Source organism: Carcharodon carcharias, chromosome 14 (genome assembly GCF_017639515.1).
Source record: "Carcharodon carcharias isolate sCarCar2 chromosome 14, sCarCar2.pri, whole genome shotgun sequence".
Classification (NCBI taxonomy): Eukaryota; Metazoa; Chordata; class Chondrichthyes; order Lamniformes; family Lamnidae; genus Carcharodon; species Carcharodon carcharias.
Window position 1 is genome coordinate 33,018,072 of NC_054480.1, and position 23,030 is coordinate 33,041,101.

Genomic DNA, 23,030 nt, shown 5'->3' on the forward strand with positions numbered 1-23,030 from the left:
GGAAGAGAAACAATAAAGAATATGTTTTCAGTAAATTCAAGACAATTTTACTGCTGACATTCTTCTTGTTTTCTCGTGTTGCCAAACAATGCACAACTTGTCATTTACAGAATAATACAAATTACAGCACATGACTGTACATTACAGGTACTGTACTTTACTTGAGTGGAGGTAGAGGGAGTGGGTGACATGGCTGATGCAGGCGTTGGTGTGGATGAAAAGAGCAATGTTATTGTTGACTGCTTCACCTTCTGTTTTTCAATTTTGTAAAGTTCTCGGTAAGGAGCAATAGCTGTGTCAATCACTACAAAAATGGCAAGGCTTCTTTCCAGCTTGTATCATGGTCTGTCACCTGTTTTTTCAAATCTTCAGCTAGCCTTATGTCTGCCAACATCTTGGCAGCAAATTGAGCCTTTTTAGGCTCTTCTTCCTGCTCTGGTTCAGTTAAATCTCATCAGTTCAACCAATTCTTCTGTAAAGTGATCCTCTTGTTGAGATTGAAGCAACTCATCCACTTCACATGGCAGTCATGTCTTCAAATCCCTCGCTTCCAACTTGTTTTGCCAAGTCAACAATCCTGGCCACTTCACCATCCACATTGGGGAACCCTGTGAAATCATTCACAGCCTCAGGCCAAACTCTTTTCCAGGAGGCATTTATTGTTGAAGCTCTAACTTCATCCCATGAGTCCTTAATTATGCCTACTGCTATGAGGATGTTGAATTCCTTGGACTGTGATTGAAGGGTCTACTTCCAGAAGATGAAGGATGTGGCTGAAACTTCATTAGGTGTAGTAAGCTTTGAATGAGGCAATGACCCCTTTGTCCATTGACTGGATAAGTGAGGTTGCATTTGGAGGCAAAAACCAAATGTCTATTTCTGGATGGCTCTCAAAGTATGTGGAGCATTATTCGAGGATTAATAGGACCTTGAAGGGCAGGTTCTTTTCTCTCGGACAAGTGCAGACCTCTGACAGAAAGCAATTGACAAATCAGTCTTCCAACACGATTGCTGCAACCCAGGCATTGCTGTTAGCCTTTCAAAAGACTGGCAGATTTATTTTTCCCTTTGAAAGCTCAAGGGATTTCTGACCTATAAACCGGCATTGGTTTACATCCAAAGCCAACCACACTGGCACAGAGCAGAAGTGTCTGCCTGTCCTTTGATGTTTTAAAACCAGAAGCTGTCTTTTCTTCTTTTGAAGTGTAGGTTCTATTTCACATCATCTTCCAGAATAGGTTAGTTTTGTCTGTGTTGAAGACCTGCTCTGCCTGGTAGCCTCTCTCCTCAGTGTATTTCTGCAGCACCCTGGGAACCTCTCCTGCAGTTGCATGGTCAGCTGAAGCAGCCTCACCCACTGACTTCACATTATGCCGTCTGAAATGCTTTTTAAAGCGATCAAACCATCTAGTATTAGCTGAGAATCCTTTCGAAGTAAAGGAGAGACACCTTCTGCACCACCTTTATCATCACCGGTGACACATAAGAACTAGGAGCAGGAGTAGACAATTCAGCCCCTCGAGCCTGCCCCGCCATTCAATACGATCATGGCTGATCTCATTTCTGCCTCAACTCCAATTTCCCGCCCTCTCCCCGTTACCTTTCAACCCGTTACTAATTAAAAATCTGTTTCTCCTCAAATTTATTCAGCGTCCCGGCATCCACTGCACTGAGGTAGTGAATTCCACAGATTCACGACCCTTTGAGAAAATTCCTCCTCGTCTCTGATTTAAATCTACCACCCCTTAGCCTAAAACTATGGCCTCTCCTTCTAGAATGCCCCACAAGGGGAAACATCTGCTCCACATCTACTTTGTCTATCCCCTTCAGCATCTTATATACCTCAATTAGACCTCCTTGCATCCTTCTAACCCTAGCGAATATAGGCCTAAACTGCTCAATCTCTCATAGCCCTGCATCTCTGGAATCAATCTAGTGAACCTCCACTGAGCCACCTCCAATGCAACTACATCCTTCCTCAAGTAAGGGGACTAAAGCTGTGCAAAGTACTCCAGGTGCGGTCTCATCGATGCCTTGTATAGTTGCAACAACACTTCCCTATTTTTATACCCTATTCCTTTAGCGATAAATGCCAAAATTCCATTTGCCTTCCTTACTACCTGCTGTACCTGCATGCTAGCTTTCAGCAATTTATGCATGAGGACACCCAGATCCCTCTGCACTGAAGCATTCTGAAGTTTCTCTCCACTTAAATAAGTCGCCTTTTTACTCTTCCGACCAAATTGGATAACCTCATACTTATCCACGTTAAATTCCATCTGCCAAATGTTGGCCCATTCACTTAACCTGTCCATATCCATTTGTAAATTTCTTATTTCTTCATTGCAACTTACTTTCCCACTTATTTTGTGTCATCTGCAAATTTAGCCACCTTCCATCCCTGAATCCAAGTCATTAATATAGATCGTAAATAGTTGGGGCCCAAGGACTGAACCCTGAAGCACCCCACTAGTTACAGCTTGCCATCCAGAAAAAGACCCATTTGTCCCAACTCTCTGCTTTCTGTTGGTTACCCAATCCTCTATCCAAACTAATATATTACCTCTAACTCCATGTGATCTTATCTTGTGTATTAATCTTTTGCACGGCACCTTATCAAAAGCCTTCTGGAAGTCCAGATATATTACATCTACAGGATCCCCATTATCCACTTTGCTTGTCACATCTTCAAAGAATTCTAACAAATTAGCCAAACACGATTTATTTTTCATAAAACCATGCTGACACTGATCGATTGCATTTTGACTTTCCAAATACCCCATTACTACTTCCTTAATAATGGATTCTGACTATTTCCCAATGAGAGACTTAAACAACTGATCTATAGTTTCCTACTTTCTGCCTCCCCCCCCTCCCTTTTTGAATAAGGGTGTTATATTAGCATTTTTCCAATCCTCTGGAACCTTTCCAGAATCCAGGGAATTTTGGAATATTATAGCCAATGCGTCCACTATCTCCGTTGCCGCTTCCTTTAAGACCCTGGGATGTAGGCCATCAGGTCCTGAGGACTTGTCACCCTTTAATCCCAATAGCTTAGTACTTTGTCCTCTAGTGATGACGATTGCTCTAAGACACCAGCACAACCCTCTTTACTACTGTGTTGGTACAATTCAAGGGCTTTGTTTCAAACGATTGAACCACTAACTGGGGTCTTCCTTTAATGCTTGTGCTCTATCCACACTGAGTAACTTCTCCATTTCCTCAGTGCGGATCTCTCCTGCTCACAAAAAGTTAACTTGGCAGTATGACTACTAGTTACACTAACACTGACCCTTAATTTTTCCTCAGATTGTCTAATATATCTCATCAAGGATTCATTCAGATAATTCCTGGCCAACATGTTAGCACTTGCACCATTTTTCAGTCTAAGACTGAGACTTTTTGTTCAAGCATCATCACTTTCCTGGGAAGTTTTTTGCTTGGCTCTGGCTCACTCATTTTTAATAAAGTGCTACACTGTACCTATACTGCAAAATACTGGTCAGGAGTTACTGTATCCTGTAAATCACAGGAAACCATGTGCAGTTAGAGATGGCACATGCACAATGCGCAGTTTCTATGTGGGAAAGACAACAAGCAGTGTTTTTATGGCCTCGGACTTCAGTGTTTATTACCTTTCAGAACCAACATGTGTTTAAGTGAGAAATTTAACATTTTAAATTGCAGAAAAGTGAAGTCTTGGGGCTGCGAACCACAATCGAGTGTACAAACGTATTTGCACAGGTAAACAAATTTGCGATAGATGGGGTCACGAATGGTGGGAGTTGACTATATTATTTTCAATGGTGAAGTAATCTAAATAGGGGATTGTCCAAGGGACCAGAGTTGGAGCAGCGTAGACATTGCAGGGTTGTAGGACTGGATGAGGTTACAAAGATAGGGAGGCAAAGGCAATGAGGGAATTTGAAAAGGATGAGAATTTTCAAATTGGCTTTTGGGCTGGCAATGCCTAATATGTATGTCAGCAATCACAAGGGTGATTGGTAAAGAGGACTTGAAGGTTCCGAGATGTGGAAGGCAAGTTAAGGAAGGAAGAACAAAAAGGGAAGTTGCAGTTGCTACTTAATGACTGACCATTATTAAATATGCCATCTTAGAACTCTGTCCAGATGAAGTTATTTGCTTTATACTTGGATCTTCACAGCACTAACAATTAATAAGTGAGAGAAATGTCTCTGTCCACTATTTTAAATAGAGACGTTAACCCATATTAAAATAGTAAACACAGGAATTTAAGTAAAACTGTTTAAGCATTCCTGCCCTAATATTGCACAGTGCAATTTAATTCTAATTTCTATTCATGGGTTATACTCTCCCTAAAACATCTCAAATGGGGCAAGAAAGTTCAAGCAAGAGACAATCTTAAAATTTAAACCTACAACTAAATCTACCAAAACTGCTTCATTTTTTTCACAATTATAGGGCAGAAATTTTTGCTCAGGGGGTGGGCATGCGCCTGACCTGCTTGAGCGTGAAATGACGTGCGTTGACGTTGGCTGAGTGTCTGATGTCAACGTGCAGCTGCGCGATAGTTCGGTAGGCGGGCATGCGCCGGAGTCAGCAGTGTGCCTGCCATCAATTAAAAGGCCCGTTAAGGCCATTAAATAATCAATTAACCTAACAGTTAGCAGGCAGGCTACGCAACATTTGCAATTTTTAGAAACCTCATTTACAGGTGGGATGTGGTTTCCAAAAGCAAATATAGAATAAAAATTTTACAATTGAATTAATAACATGTCCCTGCTCATGTGAGAGTCACACAGAGGGAATATGTTTTATTACATTTTTAACTTTTTTTTAAAACAACGCTTCATCTCCCTGAGGCAGCTCTGTGCCTCAGGGAGATTATGAAGCGCTCACTTGCGAAGTTCACACTCAGCCCACTCGCCCTTCACTTCCCACCGACCCCCCTACCCGCCCTTCCCCAAATACAGGCAGCACTGAACACTCTCACTTGCCTTTCATGTTAGGCAGGCCTTAATTAGCCCGCTGGTGTGAAATTGAGGTCCGGTGCTGATCATGGGCGGGGGTCAGCTTCCCAACTGCCCCCGCCGAGCCTGCCCAGGGGCAAAATTCTGCCCATAGTTTTATTACAGATTTAATTATTTGCTAACAGTTTAAGATCTGTGAATACAAGGAAATAATTCCACTGCCTAATTCAGAGTGCTGTTATATAAATATTAGTGAATGAATTACATGAATCCACAGCTTTTTACATGTAGTTGATTTAAATTTGGCCATAAGTTCATAATGATTTCATCTAATTGGTCACATTATGGACTAGCTATATAATCATTATACCCAAAATGATTTAATGTCCTCAAAGACCAATTTGGACATTTAAGAGAAAACCATATTTGCTACATAATTTGCTTGACTGCACTCCCATTAACCTTCAAATTTCCTTGAAAAATACTGCAACACCCTTCTTCTATATCAGCCAATACCCCTAAACGTCTTAAAACATTAACATGAGAAGTGACCAATATATTGCATGTTTTAAAATAGGATACTGTCTTTAACTAATTCAAAAATGAAAATCCACTTTTTTGCAATGAATAAAAAGAAAAACAATTATTCTGAAAACATTTGTTACAGTTTGAAAAACAGAATTTCTATTTCCTCTTGCTGCTTGCCCAGTATCAGTTGCTGTGGTTTAGATAGACTGTAGAAAACAGTGAAGCTGAAATCTAGCACATAACTTACGCTCTTCACTGACCACAGGAACTTGCAAACTCCCCCACACTGTTCAAGGTTGCAACTAAAGGAACTGCTTTTGTACTTACAATATATTACCCAGATATAGCAATGCACGTGTTCGGATGTGTACACCATATTTTCCAATGGTTTCCAATTATTACAAGTGATTAAATGTTTTAGTCAATGGGAGAGATGTACAGAACCTGACTCGTGCAAAATCAACTCGTCCAATCCCAATAAACGTAGGACAGAATTAACCAACTATTTGGTGGGGTAGGGCAGGAAAGGATGCTTGGAATGGCTATCCAGGTGTCCCAGTATATCTGTTTTTTTGGATTTAAAGCATGGAAGGGAACGACGGTGGTTCTTATATTTTTTTCTTTATTCTTTCATGGGATGTTGGCATCACTGACAAGGCCAGTATTTGTTGCCCATCCCTAACTGCCCTCAAAATGAGTGGCTTACTGGGACATTTAAGAGTCAATCACATGGCTGTGGGTCTGTTGTCACACGTAGATCAGACTGGGTAAGGATGGCAGATTTCCTTCCCTGAAAGTCATTAGGGAGCCAGATGTGTTTTTAATGACAAATTGATGATCGTTTCAATTCCCATTATTGTGACTAGTTTTATATTCCAGATGTATTCATTGAATTCAAATTCCACCAGGGGCCAAGGTGAGATTTGAACCTTTGTCCTCAGAGTATTAGCCTATGCCTCCGGAATACTGGTCCAGTGACATTACCACTATGTTGCCATCTCCCCATAAAATTACTAAAATCTAAAGCTCTGCAAAAAAAAAAGCAAGAATGAAAGTGGTTAAGCTGAAACCCAGTTTGGTAATGGCTGAGTCAATCACAAAGTATTTACAGATACAACTGAGGGTGATTTATGGGGAGTAAGATTCAGCAGTATGTAAAACAGAAGGCCAGCCCAGTTTTGCACCCAGGGTAAAATGATCCCAATAAATTTCTCCACTGCTAAAAGTTTTGAGTTTTCTTTCCTATAGTTTGGGATTCAGATTTACCTCCCTGCCCCCAAATTTCTCCCTTTTTGATGTTTTATTCAGTGTAGTTCTATGGGTGGCTTTACCCTTGGTAAATCACCGAAGGTGTCCAGCTTTCAAGTACAATTATTAACAATGAATGTAGTCAAGTTATTTGACCTGGTAGACTTTCAAAGCCAAGCCACTTCTGTCCTTGTAAGATTCAATTAGCAGCTAATTAAAATCACTAGCCTTGGGAGTTTAAGTTACACTTTGGAGGAACACTTTGGAGGAACATCAGATTGATACAACTTTATCCACCCACAAACCAGCCTTGTATATCTAGTAAAGCAAAAGATCACCAGAGGGATTTCACAGATAACATTGCTCTGTAGACCAAAGAAGAAAAGCCCATGCTACTCTTCTTACCAGCCCCCCGCCCCCCACTTAATCCTCTGCCTTAAAATAGGATGCAAATCTTCCTTCAGTTCCGGACTTGTTCCTTACTCTTACAGGCATAAAATGGATATATCAAAGCCAGTTTCAGGGTTCAATGTCGCAGGTGCAAAGGATGTCAGAAAAACATTCAATTCGATATTGGGTAAGCTGACTTTCTTTTAAAAATGTCTGTGGGAACTGCTTGAAGCAGGCATTGCACGTTACATCAATGCTAAGTGCATGATCCACTTCAGCCTTCGCCTGGAGATCCCCATCATATGCCAGTCTTCAGCAAACTTGATTCACCCCACATGATATCAAGAAATGCCCAAAGGCACTGGATACTGCAAAGACTATGGGCCCGAACAACATCCCCACTGTAGTACTGAAGACTTGTGCTCCAGAACAAGCCATGCCCCTAACCAAGCTGCTCTAGTGTAGCTACAACACTAGCATCTTCTCAGCAATATAGAAAATTGCTCAGGTGTGTCCTGCCCACAAAAAAGCAGGAAAATTCCCAGTCCAACCAATTACCACCCCCCTAAACATTCACTCCATCCACTAGCAGTGTGCACCATCTATAAGATGTACTTCAGCAACTTGCCAAGGCTCCTTCAACAACACCTTCTAAACCCACAGCCTTTATCACATGGAAGACCAGGGCAGCAGACGCATAGGAACAGTGTCACCTGCAGGTTCCTCTCCAAGCCACTCACCATCCTGACTTGGAAATATATTGTTATTCCACAGTCGCTGGGTCAAAATCCTGGAACTCTCTCCCTAACAGCACTGGGTGCACCAACACCAGAAGGAATACAGCAGATCAGGAAGGTGGTTCACCACCACTTTTTCAAGGCAATCAAGTCTTACCAGTGACAATCACACCCCATGAATTAATAAAACAGAGAGCTAGGAGTTCAACATCTGTTTTAGGCCTTTTCTGTTAAATTTGACATTGCAGGAAAGGAGGGGGGATTGGGTCTGCTCTGCTCAGGATCTTTAAGCATTTGCTGGGCAAGGGGAAAGTTTAATATTGTTGCTGTGCAACCTGAAGTGAGCGCTTGACGGATTCCACAGTACTTGATCTGCCCACTCTCCACACTTGTGCTGCCCCACCAATCACTCCAGTACTTACGTTTGGATTGCTGGTGAAGCCTGTTGCCTAATGTTCATTTCTTCAAATAACCAAGCTGTCTTTATAGGAATAACACTTGCAGTTCATCCAATTAATATTAACTGAGGCCAGAGGCCTAATTTTGAGTTGACCTTTGGCTGCCAATAATGTGAGTATGCATTGTGGTCACAGCGCTGCCTTTGCACCTGAAACCGGGTGCTAGCAAATTTACATCCTTGTGTCTGATCCCCAAATACAAGACAAGTTCAACTCTTGGATCAGCTATCAAACATTACAAAGATGGTCGCTTTCCTGGGAATAGAATTTCTATAGTTTAAATGGACTAGGAACCACTGGGAAAGAAATTGGATAATGCCAGCAAACTGGGTACTGACATTGGAACAGGTAGTCCCCAAAGTCCAATCGAAATTAGGTTATAGGTCTCATTTAAATTATAGAATGTTTAAGGACCACATGGTGGGCCGCATGTAGACCTAATTGTCCTGAATGCAACAGGCCCAGCGTTGGTTTTGTTCAGGGCAATTCAATCTCAGTAAGGACCCTTAAAACAGATTTGAATCCCTATCTGCATATGCCTTTATCAATCTGGCGGGCAGGGCATTTCCATAGAACGCACGTACATCATACTGGTTGAACTGACACCTGTTTTACACCCAACAGGTGCAGCACCAGTGAATATTTAGGCCATTAACTCAAATCCATATTTTTTCATTGTACATTTAAGGTTTTCTGAGATACAAAGTACTCTGCAAAAGTAAATCCGCCAACACCACAATTTCAGGAACAGTCTAGCAGCTGAAAGGCACTTTATAAAAAGGAGCAATTTTTCAAAATACAGCTGGTGATAAATAACAGTAACATAGGTAAAAACGCTCATCTGAAACACATCACACTGAAAAGAGCTCTGTAATAATGCTCAAGACATTCACTTTGTGCCTCTGTGCTTGTTGCCTGGAGATCTGCTACTGCCAAGAGAGGAGGATGAGCTTAACTTTTAGTTTGATTTTATTACATACAAACAAGGAGGTTCATGTCACATTCAGCCCCTTGAGCCTGTTGCACCATTTAATATCATGGCTGATCTGAAAGTAACCTCAAATCTGCATCCTACCTACCCCAGATAGCCTATCATCCCCTTGCTTACCAAGAAACTACCCACCTCTGCCTTAAAAATATTCAAAGACTCTGCTTCCACCATCTTTTCAGGAAGGGAGTTCCAAAAACTTCATGACCGAGAGAAAAAGGTTTTCCATCTTGTGTTTTAAATAGGCGACGTCTTATTTTTAAACACTGACTCCTAGTTCTAGATTCCCCCACAAGAGGAAACACCCACTTCACATTCACCGTGTCAAGTCCGCTTAGGATCTTATATGTTTTAATCAAGTTGCCTCCTACTCTTCTAAACTCCAGTAGATACATGTCTAGCCTGTCTAACCTTTCCTCATTAGACAACTTGCCCATTCCTGGTATCAGTCTGGCAAACCTTCTAAATTGGGCATTTCATTTATACAAAATGAAGTGTCTCTCATTTTGAGCAAAATCACTGTTCAACTCAAGTGCACTTTGCTATGTTGCTGACTACAACTACATGGGAACTGAAGCATGTGTAAAGTGACCTTAGGCTGGTTGTGAAAAAAAAAATTCTTTTAAAAATCACCTTTCAATCCAAAGACATACTTCAAAGACATTCTGGCAAAATCACTGGATTACACATTTAAGAGGCTGCCATCTTTAATGATTCACTAAATAATAATAAAATGATTACTAAAGCACAAATGGCAGCATGAAAGGTTTCAACAGAAAAGGGAACTATATGCAAATTTATTTTAGGGAACAGTCGTTATCTCTCAGGGTCTTTGCTCAATCTGTTGCTTTAGTTAAAGCAGACACGCATCATTCTTTACACACAAATATAAACATCAGAGGACCTTGATTTTGTGGTTAAAGTTTAACTTAAAAAATTAGATGGGAGAAAGCAGGTGAGTAAGTTTGGTAGAAATGATTAACTGATGCCTCTTCCATTTTTGTTGCTATTTGCAATGTTTTATAAAGTTAACTACACAAGAAAGAAGTTCATTTGGGACTTGTTAATTGGAACAAATTAATAAAGTTTTGGATGGGCTAAATATGAAGTTTATGCTTCTTGTAGTCATAAATGGGTGCTGCTTTTCAAAAAAAAAAAAGCACAAGGGGAGGCAACATAGTGAAGTTCAGACAGGAAAGGAAGGGAGTAGGAGGTGAAAAAGGGGAAATGGGGATGGAACAGCAGCTTGTAATGTTTTAATTCTCAACTCTGACCCAATTCCAAATAACCCATTTTGACTAAATAGTCCAGGTGTTCAGGTCAGCAGTAAAACAGGAGTATACACCACAGACTCATTTAAAGCAGTGGCCTTTCCATTTTATATTGGAGTCTTAGGACCTTGCAGTGCAGGCTCCAGCTTGGATCCGTTGTTGAGCAGAATTGGAAGGCCTTTGGCAAAATGCCATTGCAGCGAAGCCATGCTCCCTTTTCCATCATGAACTGAAAACACACTCCTTAAGGTCTGTCTTCACTTCATTGACTTGCACTGTTTTTGAATGGACCTGTCTTTGCTAGAGCTCCACTCTCCGAACCCCACACTTCCGACACTCCACAGTCTGCCCACCCCCATCACAACCCCTGACGACAATGCTCACCTACATCACTCACACACCCTCGACACTACTCACCATACCCCTCCAGTGCACCCCAACACTAAGTCTGTTCTGACATCAGCCAGACTAAGGAGCCATTGATTTGGGATGATGAGCTGAAATTGGGGGGGGGGGGGCGTGGTGTGGTGGGATGGGGGAGAGGGCATGGAGGGCGTTAGGTTTGAGCATTGCTGGTGGGTGTGAGGGGATGGGTGAGTAGTGTGTCAGGGTGCTTGAACCTGATTTACTTAGAGTTTTGCTCCTGAGCAGGCTTTACACCGAAGGACAGCTCTGTGTAAAACCCAGGGTAAGTATAGGACAAAATGCCCAAATTTAGATGTTTACAGAGACCATAAGCAAGGACACCCACAGAGCCATTTGAGGTTTCAGAAGTTCCCGGTTCTGGAGTAAATTGGCTCCCCAGAACTTCTGTTGCCATTGTGACCTTCAAAAGCAGAAATCATCTCAGCGTTTGCCACTCTTGGAATTGGAAGACCTGGGCCAATGTTTCATAAACCATTGGTTACAGTTTATGTGCCATTATGAGGAAACTTAAACCATGTTGTGACTGGTGGGTTCCGACTGACTCATTTTCTTTCATTAGCGTGAATGGATTTGGAGTGAACCTGAATTTTGAAAACGAACTCATGTTTGGATTTGAACTTTTTTTTTCTCTACAAGGGCAATTCCTACAAAAATAATTATATCTTTCATGCCTCTTTGTTGTGACTTTTTTTCCTTCATTGTCTTAACATTTTAAAAAATAAATGGCTTGGAGCACTTAAAACAAGATGGGCTAGAATATGAATTTGAGGGCTTAAGCATGATAAGGTATTATAGAGAGTCATCAATGGGGTGAGCCTTGGTGGTAGCATTTCTGCCCAAGTCAGAGATTACTCCAGACTCCAAGAACACTGGTTCAGCCTCAACTGGAGCATTGTGTCTAGTTCTGAGCACCACACTTTAATGCCTTCAAATCTTTCCTAGAGTGCAGGAAAGAGTCACAAGAATGGTCCCAGGGATGGAGAACCTCCATTATTAGACTAGGGAAGTTGGGATTGTTTTCCTTGGAGAAGAGAAGGTTGAGGAGATTCAGTAGCGGTATTCAAAATCAGAGAATCTGGACAATTGATAGGGAAAAATTGTTCCCTATTGGAAGGACCATGAACAAGAGGACACAGATTTAAGGTACTTGGTAAAAGAAGCAATATCGAAATCAGAAAAACTTTCACAAAGTGAATGGTTAGGATCCGGAATGCATTGCCTGAGAGAGTGGAGGAGGCAGGTTCAACTGAGGCTCTTAAGAGGGAATTGGATTGTTATCTGTAAAAGAAAAATGTGCAGGACTATGGGGGAGAAGGCAGGAGAGTGGCACTAGGTAAATTACTCCTTCGGAGAGCTAGTGTAGACATGACAGGTTGAATAGCCTCCTTCTGTGCTGTAACGATTCTGTGATTCTCCCTGGTGGGAGAGTTCAGAACAAGCTAGGCAGTTCAGGAGCAATGTCAGAATACACATACACTAAAGGGTAATGGAAATTTGGCACTCTCTCCTTAAAAACTGTTAAGGCTAGGTAAGTTGAAAATTTAAAAACTGAAGGTCATAATAAATGTTGCTTAACAAAAATCTAAGGGTTACATAACCAAGGTGACTGGATGAGTGAAGGCACAGATCAACCATGATCTGAATTGCATGGTGGAACAGATCAGAGGGGCTGAATTGCCTACTACTGTTCCTATGGGAGGGGTGGGGAGAAGTATGCCTTCAACCATTTAGACTGAAAGTTCGTGAAATCACTAACTCTCTCTTAGCTTTAAAGACCCTCCTTAAAATTCACTTCTTCAAATCAAGGTTTTAGCCATTTATCTTATCTTTCTTTCAGTGTCAATTTTTACCCGATTCCACTATTATGAAGCTCCTAGGGATGTTTTTCTATTAAGGTGCTATATAAATGCAGGTTATTGCTGTTGACTGTATTACACATAGCATAAAAAGCCAACAGGCTGGTTTCACTATTCCCCCAGCCACCTGTGGCAAGTACGTGACCATAGCCATTTTAATTACCTGAGCTCACTAACATGCAATAAGCTGCTTTCCTGCTGGTTGCTGTAAACTTGAGGAAAGGAGGGTGGTGCTTTAATAAAATTTCCTGTGGGGAGATTCACCAGGATGTTGCCTGGGATGAAACGTTTAAGCTATGAAGAGGGGTTGGATAGACTTGGGTTGCTTTCATTGGAGCAGAGAAGACTGAGGGGCGACCTGATTGAGGTGTACAAGATTATGAGGGGCATGGACAGGGTGCATAGGGAGCAGCTGTTCCCCTTAGTTGAAGGGTCAATCACAAGGTGACAAGTTCAGGGTGAGGGACAGGAGGTTTTTGAGGGGGGTGGGGGGGGCGGGGGGGGGGGGAAAGAGAGCAGTGAGGAAAATCTTTTTTACCCAGAGGTGATGGCTCTCTGGAATGCACTGCCTGGGAGGGTGGTGGAGGTGGGTTGCCTCACATCCTTTAAAAAGTACCTGGATGAGCACTTGGCACGTCATAACATTCAAGGCTATGGGCCAAGTGCTGGTAAATGGGATTAGGTAGGTAGGTCAGGTGTTTCTCACGTGTCAGTGCAGACTCAATGGGCCAAAGGGCCTCTTCTGCACAGTGTGATTCTGTGACCAGAAGGGGCACTCCTGCTTTTCATGTCCTCAAAGCAAAGTTTAAAAAAAAACCCTATGAGGTAGGTAGGATTAAAATCCCTATGATTCAAATTGCAATACATCTGGAAAACGTAAATGGTGAAGTTTATTGTGAGACAGCCACATAAAGAAACTCTGATGGTATAAGCATGAGAATGTTAACTTAAATGCTTTGTCAACACTCACTTATTACATAGATCACACGCACAGATGCGGTTACCATTGTCAGAAATTAACAAGACAACAATCAAATGACCTAAATAAGGCGACATCGTAATAGATCACAATGTTACTGTCATATTTGACACAGGTCACTGCTGTGATGTAATTTTTCATTCCACAGGTAAGAAAATAAACTACCATAAATTTCATACGAACTATTTTCCCTCTCGCATGCGCTGAATGGTTTAAAACCGATTGTGAACACTTGGGACAATGTACACAATTAAAAACAATGGTGTGATATTAAACTTTGAGTTCCTAATTATTCGAGGTTAGATTTATTAAGATATGATTATCAAGCATAAATAGTGAGATGGTAATTAAAACTCCTGTTCTCAAACATGTATCTAAAACGTACATCTGAGCATTACTCATTACTTATTTTTGTATCCACAGACACTAAATGACTTCCATATGAAATCTATTGCAAAAAAGCATTAAATCTTTATCCAATGTATATCAGGATTAACTGCTATCTTTCAAAGAGCGTGATACTACAACAAACAAACACAAACAAACACAAACAAACACAACAACACAAACAACACAAACAAACACAAACAAACACAAACAAACACAAACAAACACAAACAAACACAAACAAACACAAACAAACACAAACAAACACAAACAAACACAAACAAACACAAACAAACACAAACAAACACAAACAAACACAAACAAACACAAACAAACACAAACAAACACAAACAAACACAAACAAACACAAACAAACACAAACAAACACAAACAAACACAAACAAACACAAACCACAACTTGCACTCAAACAGCACCCTTCAAAATAGCATTAAACAAAATTTGACACCAAGCCACGTAACAAGATATTAGGGCAGACGATCAAAAGCTTGGTCAAAGAGGTAGGTTTTAAGGAGCATCTTAAAGGAGAAAAGAAAAGGGGGGAAAGGGAGGTTTAGTGCTACGGTAGCATGATGTCATGGCTGCCAATGGTGGCATAATTAAAATCTGGGACCTGCAAGAGACCAGAATTGGAAGAGCACAGATATTTCAGAGGATTGTAGGGCTGGAGGAGATTGCAGAGATAGGGAGGGGTGAGGCCATGGAGGGACTTGAATGCAAGGATGAGAATTTTAAAGTCAAAACATTGCATTAACAGGGAGCCAGTGTAGGTCAGCAAGCCCAGGTGAATGGGACTTGGGTGTGAATTAGAACATGGGAAGTAGTGTTTTGGATGAGCTTTACGGTAGATTGTGACAAACCAACTAAGAGGGTATAGGAATAGCCAAGTCTTGGAGTAATACAGACATGGAGGAGGGTTTTGGCAGTCGAAGAGTCAAGGCAACATTACATTGGTGGAAATAAGCAGTCTTACTGTTGGTTCTAGAGAGTGGCAGTAACTAGCATTGATAGGAGGCCAGGCCCTTCCCCACCACCCTGACATTTCCATCCAATGGGCACGGAAAGGAAAGGATTCTAGAGAGAGTAGGGAAAATGAGGATGAGGTAGGTCTCATTGCCCAATTTTTCTGCCATTATCCCACCCAGTAACACAAAGAAATTCAAACCAGTAATTTGTCAAATAGACAGCCTGGTCAGAATTTCTTAATGCCAAATTATGAACCAAATCAGCAGGGCAGGGGAATATTTGGCAATCGGCAACTCTTCTTCTACATAGTGTATATGCAAGATAACCATTCCCATGTGATGTTTGTGCACTAATAAATTCATGCTGTGAAATGGCCTCCTTAACTGAAAACCTCCAGCTGCCTGACAAGCTTAAAAAAGTCAGTTACTTAGACATTGCAAGACAACTTTCAGAATAATTAAGTGAACACGCCTGGTGGAAGCGGATGTGAACTGTGAGACTGAACACAATGGGTCAAGGTTTCCACAGCAAGTAGACATTCAAGGCAAGGACTGGCAGTACTGCGAAGTAATATCTTTGTAAAATGACAACATCACCATGCTAATAGTACAATTTAATAATGAACATGTTTCAAAATGAGGGGGGCAAAAGAGAGAGGGAGGGCGAGGGGGAAGAGAGAAAGAGAGAGAGGGTGGGGGTTGGGGGGGGGCGGAAGTGGGTGGGGGAGAACACGAGAGAACGCACGCGAGAGAGAGAACGCACGCGAGAGAGAGCGAGAGAGAGAACGCACGCGAGAGAGAGCGAGAGAGAGAACGCACGCGAGAGAGAGCGAGAGAGAGAACGCACGCGAGAGAGAGCGAGAGAGAGAACGCACGCGAGAGAGAGCGAGAGAGAGAACGCACGCGAGAGAGAGCGAGAGAGAGAACGCACGCGAGAGAGAGCGAGAGAGAGAACGCACGCGAGAGAGCGAGAGAGAGAACGCACGCGAGAGAGAGCGAGAGAGAGAACGCACGCGAGAGAGAGCGAGAGAGAGAACGCACGCGAGAGAGAGCGAGAGAGAGAACGCACGCGAGAGAGAGCGAGAGAGAGAACGCACGCGAGAGAGAACGAGAGAGAGAACGCACACGAGAGAGAGCGAGAGAGAGAACGAACACGAGAGAGAGAGAGAGAGAGAGAGAGAACGAACACGAGAGAGAGAGAGAGAGAGAGAGAGAACGAACACGAGAGAGAGAGAGAGAGAGAGAGAGAGAACGAACACGAGAGAGAGAGAGAACGAACACGAGAGAGAGAGAGCGCGAGAGAGAACGAACACGAGAGAGAGAGAGAGAGCGCGAGAGAGAACGAACACGAGAGAGAGAGAGAGAGCGCGAGAGAGAACGAACACGAGAGAGAGAGAGAGCGCGAGAGAGAACGAACACGAGAGAGAGAGAGAGAGAGAACGAACACGAGAGAGAGAGAGAGAGAGAGAGAGAACGAACACGAGAGAGAGAGAGAGAGAGAGAGAGAGAGAGAGAACGAACACGAGAGAGAGAGAGAGAGAGAGAACGAACACGAGAGAGAGAGAGAGAGAGAGAACGAACACGAGAGAGAGAGAGAGAGAGAGAGAGAGAGAACGAACACGAGAGAGAGAGAGAGAGAGAGAGAGAGAGAGAACGAACACGAGAGAGAGAGAGAGAGAGAGAGAACGAACACGAGAGAGAGAGAACGAACACGAGAGAGAGAGAACGAACACGAGAGAGAGAACGAACACGAGAGAGAGAACGAACACGAGAGAGAGAGAACGAACACGAGAGAGAGAGAACGAACACGAGAGAGAGAGAGAGAACACGAGAGAGAGAGAACGAACACGAGAGAGAGAGAACGAACACGAGAGAGAGAGAACGAACACGAGAGAGAGAGAACGAACACGAAAGAGAGAGAGAGAGAGAGAGAACGAACACGAAAGAGAGAGAGAGAGAGAGAACGAACACGAGAGAGAGAGAGAGAGAACGAACACGAGAGAGAGAGAGAACGAACACGAGAGAGAGAGAGAGAGAGAGAGAGAACGAACACGAGAGAGAGAGAGAGAGAGAGAGAACGAACACGAGAGAGAGAGAGAGAGAGAGAGAGAGAGAGAACGAACACGAGAGAGAACGAACACGAGAGAGAGAGAGAGAGAGAGAACGAGAGAGAGAGAACGAACACGAGAGAGAGAGAGAGAGAGAGAGAGAGAACGAACACGAGAGAGAGAGAGAGAGAGAACGAACACGAGAGAGAGAGAGAGAGAGAACGAACACGAGAGAGAGAGAGAGAGAACGAACACGAGAGAGAGAGAGAGAGAGAACGAACACGAGAGAGAGAGAGAGAGAGAGAGAGAGAGAGAGAGAGAACGAACACGAGAGAGAGAGAGAGAGAGAGAACGAACACGAGAGAGAGAGAGAGAGAACGAACACGAGAGAGAGAGAGAGAGAACGAACACGAGAGAGAGAGAGAGAGAACGAACACGAGAGAGAGAGAGAGAGAACGAACACGAGAGAGAGAGAGAGAGAGAACGAACACGAGAGAGAGAGAGAGAGAGAGAACGAACACGAGAGAGAGAGAGAGAGAGAGAACGAACACGAGAGAGAGAGAGAGAGAGAGAACGAACACGAGAGAGAGAGAGAGAGAGAGAGAGAGAACGAGAGAGAGAGAACGAACACGAGAGAGAGAGAGAGAGAGAGAGAGAGAGAGAACGAACACGAGAGAGAGAGAGAGAGAACGAACACGAGAGAGAGAGAGAGAGAACGAACACGAGAGAGAGAGAGAGAGAGAACGAACACGAGAGAGAGAGAGAGAGAGAACGAACACGAGAGAGAGAGAGAGAGAGATAACGAACACGAGAGAGAGAGAGAGAGAGAGAGAGAGAACGAGAGAGAGAGAACGAACACGAGAGAGAGAGAGAGAGAGAACGAACACGAGAGAGAGAGAGAGAGAGAGAACGAACACGAGAGAGAGAGAGAGAGAGAACGAACACGAGAGAGAGAGAGAGAGAGAACGAACACGAGAGAGAGAGAGAGAGAGAGAACGAACACGAGAGAGAGAGAGAGAGAGAGAACGAACACGAGAGAGAGAGAGAGAGAGAGAGAACGAACACGAGAGAGAGAGAGAGAGAGAGAACGAACACGAGAGAGAGAGAGAGAGAGAGAGAGAACGAACACGAGAGAGAGAGAGAGAGAGAGAGAGAACGAACACGAGAGAGAGAGAGAGAGAGAGAGAGAGAACGAACACGAGAGAGAGAGAGAGAGAGAGAGAGAGAACGAACACGAGAGAGAGAGAGAGAGAGAGAGAGAACGAACACGAGAGAGAGAGAGAGAGAGAGAACGAACACGAGAGAGAGAGAGAGAGAGAGAGAGAGAGAACGAACACGAGAGAGAGAGAGAGAGAGAGAGAGAGAGAACGAACACGAGAGAGAGAGAGAGAGAGAGAGAGAACGAACACGAGAGAGAGAGAGAGAGAGAGAGAGAGAGAACGAACACGAGAGAGAGAGAGAGAGAGAGAGAGAGAGAACGAACACGAGAGAGAGAGAGAGAGAGAGAGAGAGAGAGAGAGAACGAACACGAGAGAGAGAGAGAGAGGGAGAGAGAGAGAGAGAGAACGAACACGAGAGAGAGAGAGAGAGGGAGAGAGAGAGAGAGAGAACGAACACGAGAGAGAACGAACACGAGAGGGAGAGAGAACGAACACGAGAGGGAGAGAGAACGAACACGAGAGGGAGAGAGAACGAACACGAGAGGGAGAGAGAACGAACACGAGAGGGAGAGAGAACGAACACGAGAGGGAGAGAGAACGAACACGAGAGGGAGAGAGAACGAACACGAGAGGGAGAGAGAACGAACACGAGAGGGAGAGAGAACGAACACGAGAGGGAGAGAGAACGAACACGAGAGGGAGAGAGAACGAACACGAGAGGGAGAGAGAACGAACACGAGAGGGAGAGAGAACGAACACGAGAGGGAGAGAGAACGAACACGAGAGGGAGAGAGAACGAACACGAGAGGGAGAGAGAACGAACACGAGAGGGAGAGAGAACGAACACGAGAGGGAGAGAGAACGAACACGAGAGGGAGAGAGAACGAACACGAGAGGGAGAGAGAACGAACACGAGAGGGAGAGAGAACGAACACGAGAGGGAGAGAGAACGAACACGAGAGGGAGAGAGAACGAACACGAGAGGGAGAGAGAACGAACACGAGAGGGAGAGAGAACGAACACGAGAGGGAGAGAGAACGAACACGAGAGGGAGAGAGAACGAACACGAGAGGGAGAGAGAACGAACACGAGAGGGAGAGAGAACGAACACGAGAGGGAGAGAGAACGAACACGAGAGGGAGAGAGAACGAACACGAGAGGGAGAGAGAACGAACACGAGAGGGAGAGAGAACGAACACGAGAGGGAGAGAGAACGAACACGAGAGGGAGAGAGAACGAACACGAGAGGGAGAGAGAACGAACACGAGAGGGAGAGAGAACGAACACGAGAGGGAGAGAGAACGAACACGAGAGGGAGAGAGAACGAACACGAGAGGGAGAGAGAACGAACACGAGAGGGAGAGAGAACGAACACGAGAGGGAGAGAGAACGAACACGAGAGGGAGAGAGAACGAACACGAGAGGGAGAGAGAACGAACACGAGAGGGAGAGAGAGAGAGAGAGAGAGAACGAACACGAGAGGGAGAGAGAGAGAGAGAGAGAGAACGAACACGAGAGGGAGAGAGAGAGAGAGAGAGAGAACGAACACGAGAGAGAGAGAGAGAGAACGAACACGAGAGAGAGAGAGAGAGAACGAACACGAGAGAGAGAGAGAGAGAACGAACACGAGAGAGAGAGAGAGAACGAACACGAGAGAGAGAGAGAGAACGAACACGAGAGAGAGAGAGAGAACGAACACGAGAGAGAGAGAGAGAACGAACACGAGAGTGAGAGAGAGAGAGAGAGAACGAACACGAGAGTGAGAGAGAGAGAGAGAGAACGAACACGAGAGTGAGAGAGAGAGAGAGAACGAACACGAGAGTGAGAGAGAGAGAGAGAACGAACACGAGAGTGAGAGAGAGAGAGAGAGAACGAACACGAGAGTGAGAGAGAGAGAGAGAGAACGAACACGAGAGTGAGAGAGAGAGAGAGAACACAAGAGTGAGAGAGAGAGAGAGAGAGAACACGAGAGTGAGAGAGAGAGAGAGAGAGAGAGAGAGAGAGAGAGAGAGAGAGAGAGAGAGAGAACACCAGAGAGAGAACACCAGAGAGAGAACACCAGAGAGAGAACACCAGAGAGAGAGAGAACACCAGAGAGAGAGAGAACACCAGAGAGAGAGAGAACACCAGAGAGAGAGAGAACACCAGAGAGAGAGAGAACACCCGAGAGAGAGAGAACACCCGAGAGAGAGAGAACACACGAGAGAGAGAGAACACACGAGAGAGAGAGAACACACGAGAGAGAGAGAACACACGAGAGAGAGAGAACACACGAGAGAGAGAGAACACACGAGAGAGAGAGAACACACGAGAGAGAGAGAACACACGAGAGAGAGAGAACACACGAGAGAGAGAGAACACACGAGAGAGAGAGAACACACGAGAGAGAGAGAACACACGAGAGAGAGAGAACACACGAGAGAGAGAGAACACACGAGAGAGAGAGAACACACGAGAGAGAGAGAACACACGAGAGAGAGAGAACACACGAGAGAGAGAGAACACACAAGAGAGAGAGAACACACAAGAGAGATAGAGAGAGAAGGAAAGAAAGAAAGAGAAAAAAGAGCTGCATTAATTTCAGCACTCACTTTACCTTTGGCCATGTACTCTGTAATGATGTATATGGGTTCCTCCTTTGTTACCACAGCATTGAGCCGCACCAGCTTATCATGCTGAAGAGCCTTCATTAGATTAGCTTCCATGAGGAAGGCTTCCACAGACATGCTGCCTGGCTTCATTGTTTTCACTGCTACTTTGGTATGGTTGTTGTACATAGCTGAAAAAGAAGTTAGATTTTTGTTCTATCATTGACCTCTCAATTTCATCTTTTAAAGTGTGTTAGGATTACTTAATGATTAATCAATGCATTGTGTTAACAAAAATGGTGCTTACTGTCTGATTTAAGTTTAAACTTGACGACAAAATATATTTAAAAAATATACAGGTACATACACACACACCCTCATGGTTAATTTCTAAAATTTTAAAACTGGGTAATTACTTTTAAATGGCTGAAGCAATGTCTGTCTGTAACCCTGAACAAAAGGGGCTATTTGGCAGTATTTAAGAAATTTGCACCTGGTTAGCTCTGAAGAGACTCTAACGACCCCCCTGTGGACTGCAGAGACCAAGTTCAAAGGGAACTATATAAAATTTCATTTCAGAACCCAGGCTGGCTAACCAGAGTTCACTAGTCTACTAGGACAAAGTGCTCTGCAACCTACATTTCAATTCTTAATGGCTGGGATATTTAAAAATCTGAGGGACCCAGACAAGGAATACACGTCCTTCGTCAAAGGTGGTATGGAGTGATGGGAGTCATGTGACATGAACCTCTAGCTGGGAGAACCAGTTATATTGTTTTGCTGTACTGCAAAGCTCAGTCTGCCATCTTTCCATCCACTAAGCAGCAGCACAGAAAAGGACTCTATCCAGGTTTGAATGCCTGGACCTATCTACACTGTTTTGACTGGAACTTCTGTATCATCTCCTACAAGACTGATTCATCTCTATATGCCTATCCCATCATGGAAGTCGACTCTACTGGAAAAGTGAATTATCCAGCATCAGTTCAGCCTGTTAACCTCTGAAGAAATACAATATTGGACTTTGATTCTGGACTCTGGGCTTATGTGAAACAATAATTATTTTCTGTGGTCTTTGTCCTGTAAATCTTATTCTTTATCCCTCTTTTACTAAATGAGTGAAAAGGAGGTCATGTTACCCTCCCCACATTTAAATGCGTGCAACTAAACTAATCCTCCGAGTTCATCCTATCATGAGTGTGCTGTGGGGTTAATAATAATAGAAATTGGATCACACCAAAACAGAGGGTTTGAGAAATACATTACTACTTATAAAGGGAAGCAAATCAAAAACACTCGTTTACAGATGGGCGGTGAGGAGAGAAATCAATGCTGTTTAACTTAACCCCCCTCATATCCGTAACAATAGCATATACATTTGCATCAGTTTGCGTTCTGTTACTTCACCTTGTCTTCATACCTTATTAATCCCACACACTTGGCAAAGGCAGTGACATCATCCCTATTTCTTGGCTGTTTGCTAGGACTTTTGAGAACAGTCAAGTTACCACTAGCATCATTCCAGTTTTCCTGTAGGGACACCTCAACCTTCTAATTAAGTACTTACCTACAGTTGATCCACAATGTTTGTTGCATATCGTCTCTCACACCTTTTTACTGGGGAAATGTTGAAGGGATTAGCAGGCTGATTATCAACCTATTGATCTGCAGTATGAACACCTCTTCTGGTGACCAACAAGTCCTAGAGTGGGACCTGAACCTAGGGCTCCTGGCTTACAGGCAGGGACACTATCTACTGAGCCACGAATCCTTCTAACTTACAATGATAAAATGAGATGATAATTGGCTAATGAGCCTATCATACCTTGGAGAGAAGAGGAGATGCAATGGAACCACTGCTTGGGTGGCATTTCTTTCTGTATTCCTGTAAGGTTTATAGGCACAGCAAGGCTTTTTTTTTTAATTACAGTTTAACAACACTCACTCCTTCAGTTTCAGTCACACCTCACTAGGCCATTAGATTCACAACTAACTCCAGCAGTCAGCCTGATCATAACCATTGACTGACC

General features: G+C 43.6%; 1 protein-coding gene across 2 annotated transcripts in view; it reads right to left on the reverse strand.

Moving 5' to 3' along the window:
• Positions 1-23,030, reverse strand: part of hck (HCK proto-oncogene, Src family tyrosine kinase) — a 111,793-nt gene that overhangs the window by 23,514 nt on the left and 65,249 nt on the right. For both annotated transcript variants that reach the window (XM_041204074.1, XM_041204075.1), the window contains one exon: positions 21,009-21,191. In XM_041204074.1, coding sequence (XP_041060008.1) covers positions 21,009-21,191 — 183 coding nt within the window. The remainder of the gene's footprint in view (positions 1-21,008; positions 21,192-23,030) is intronic.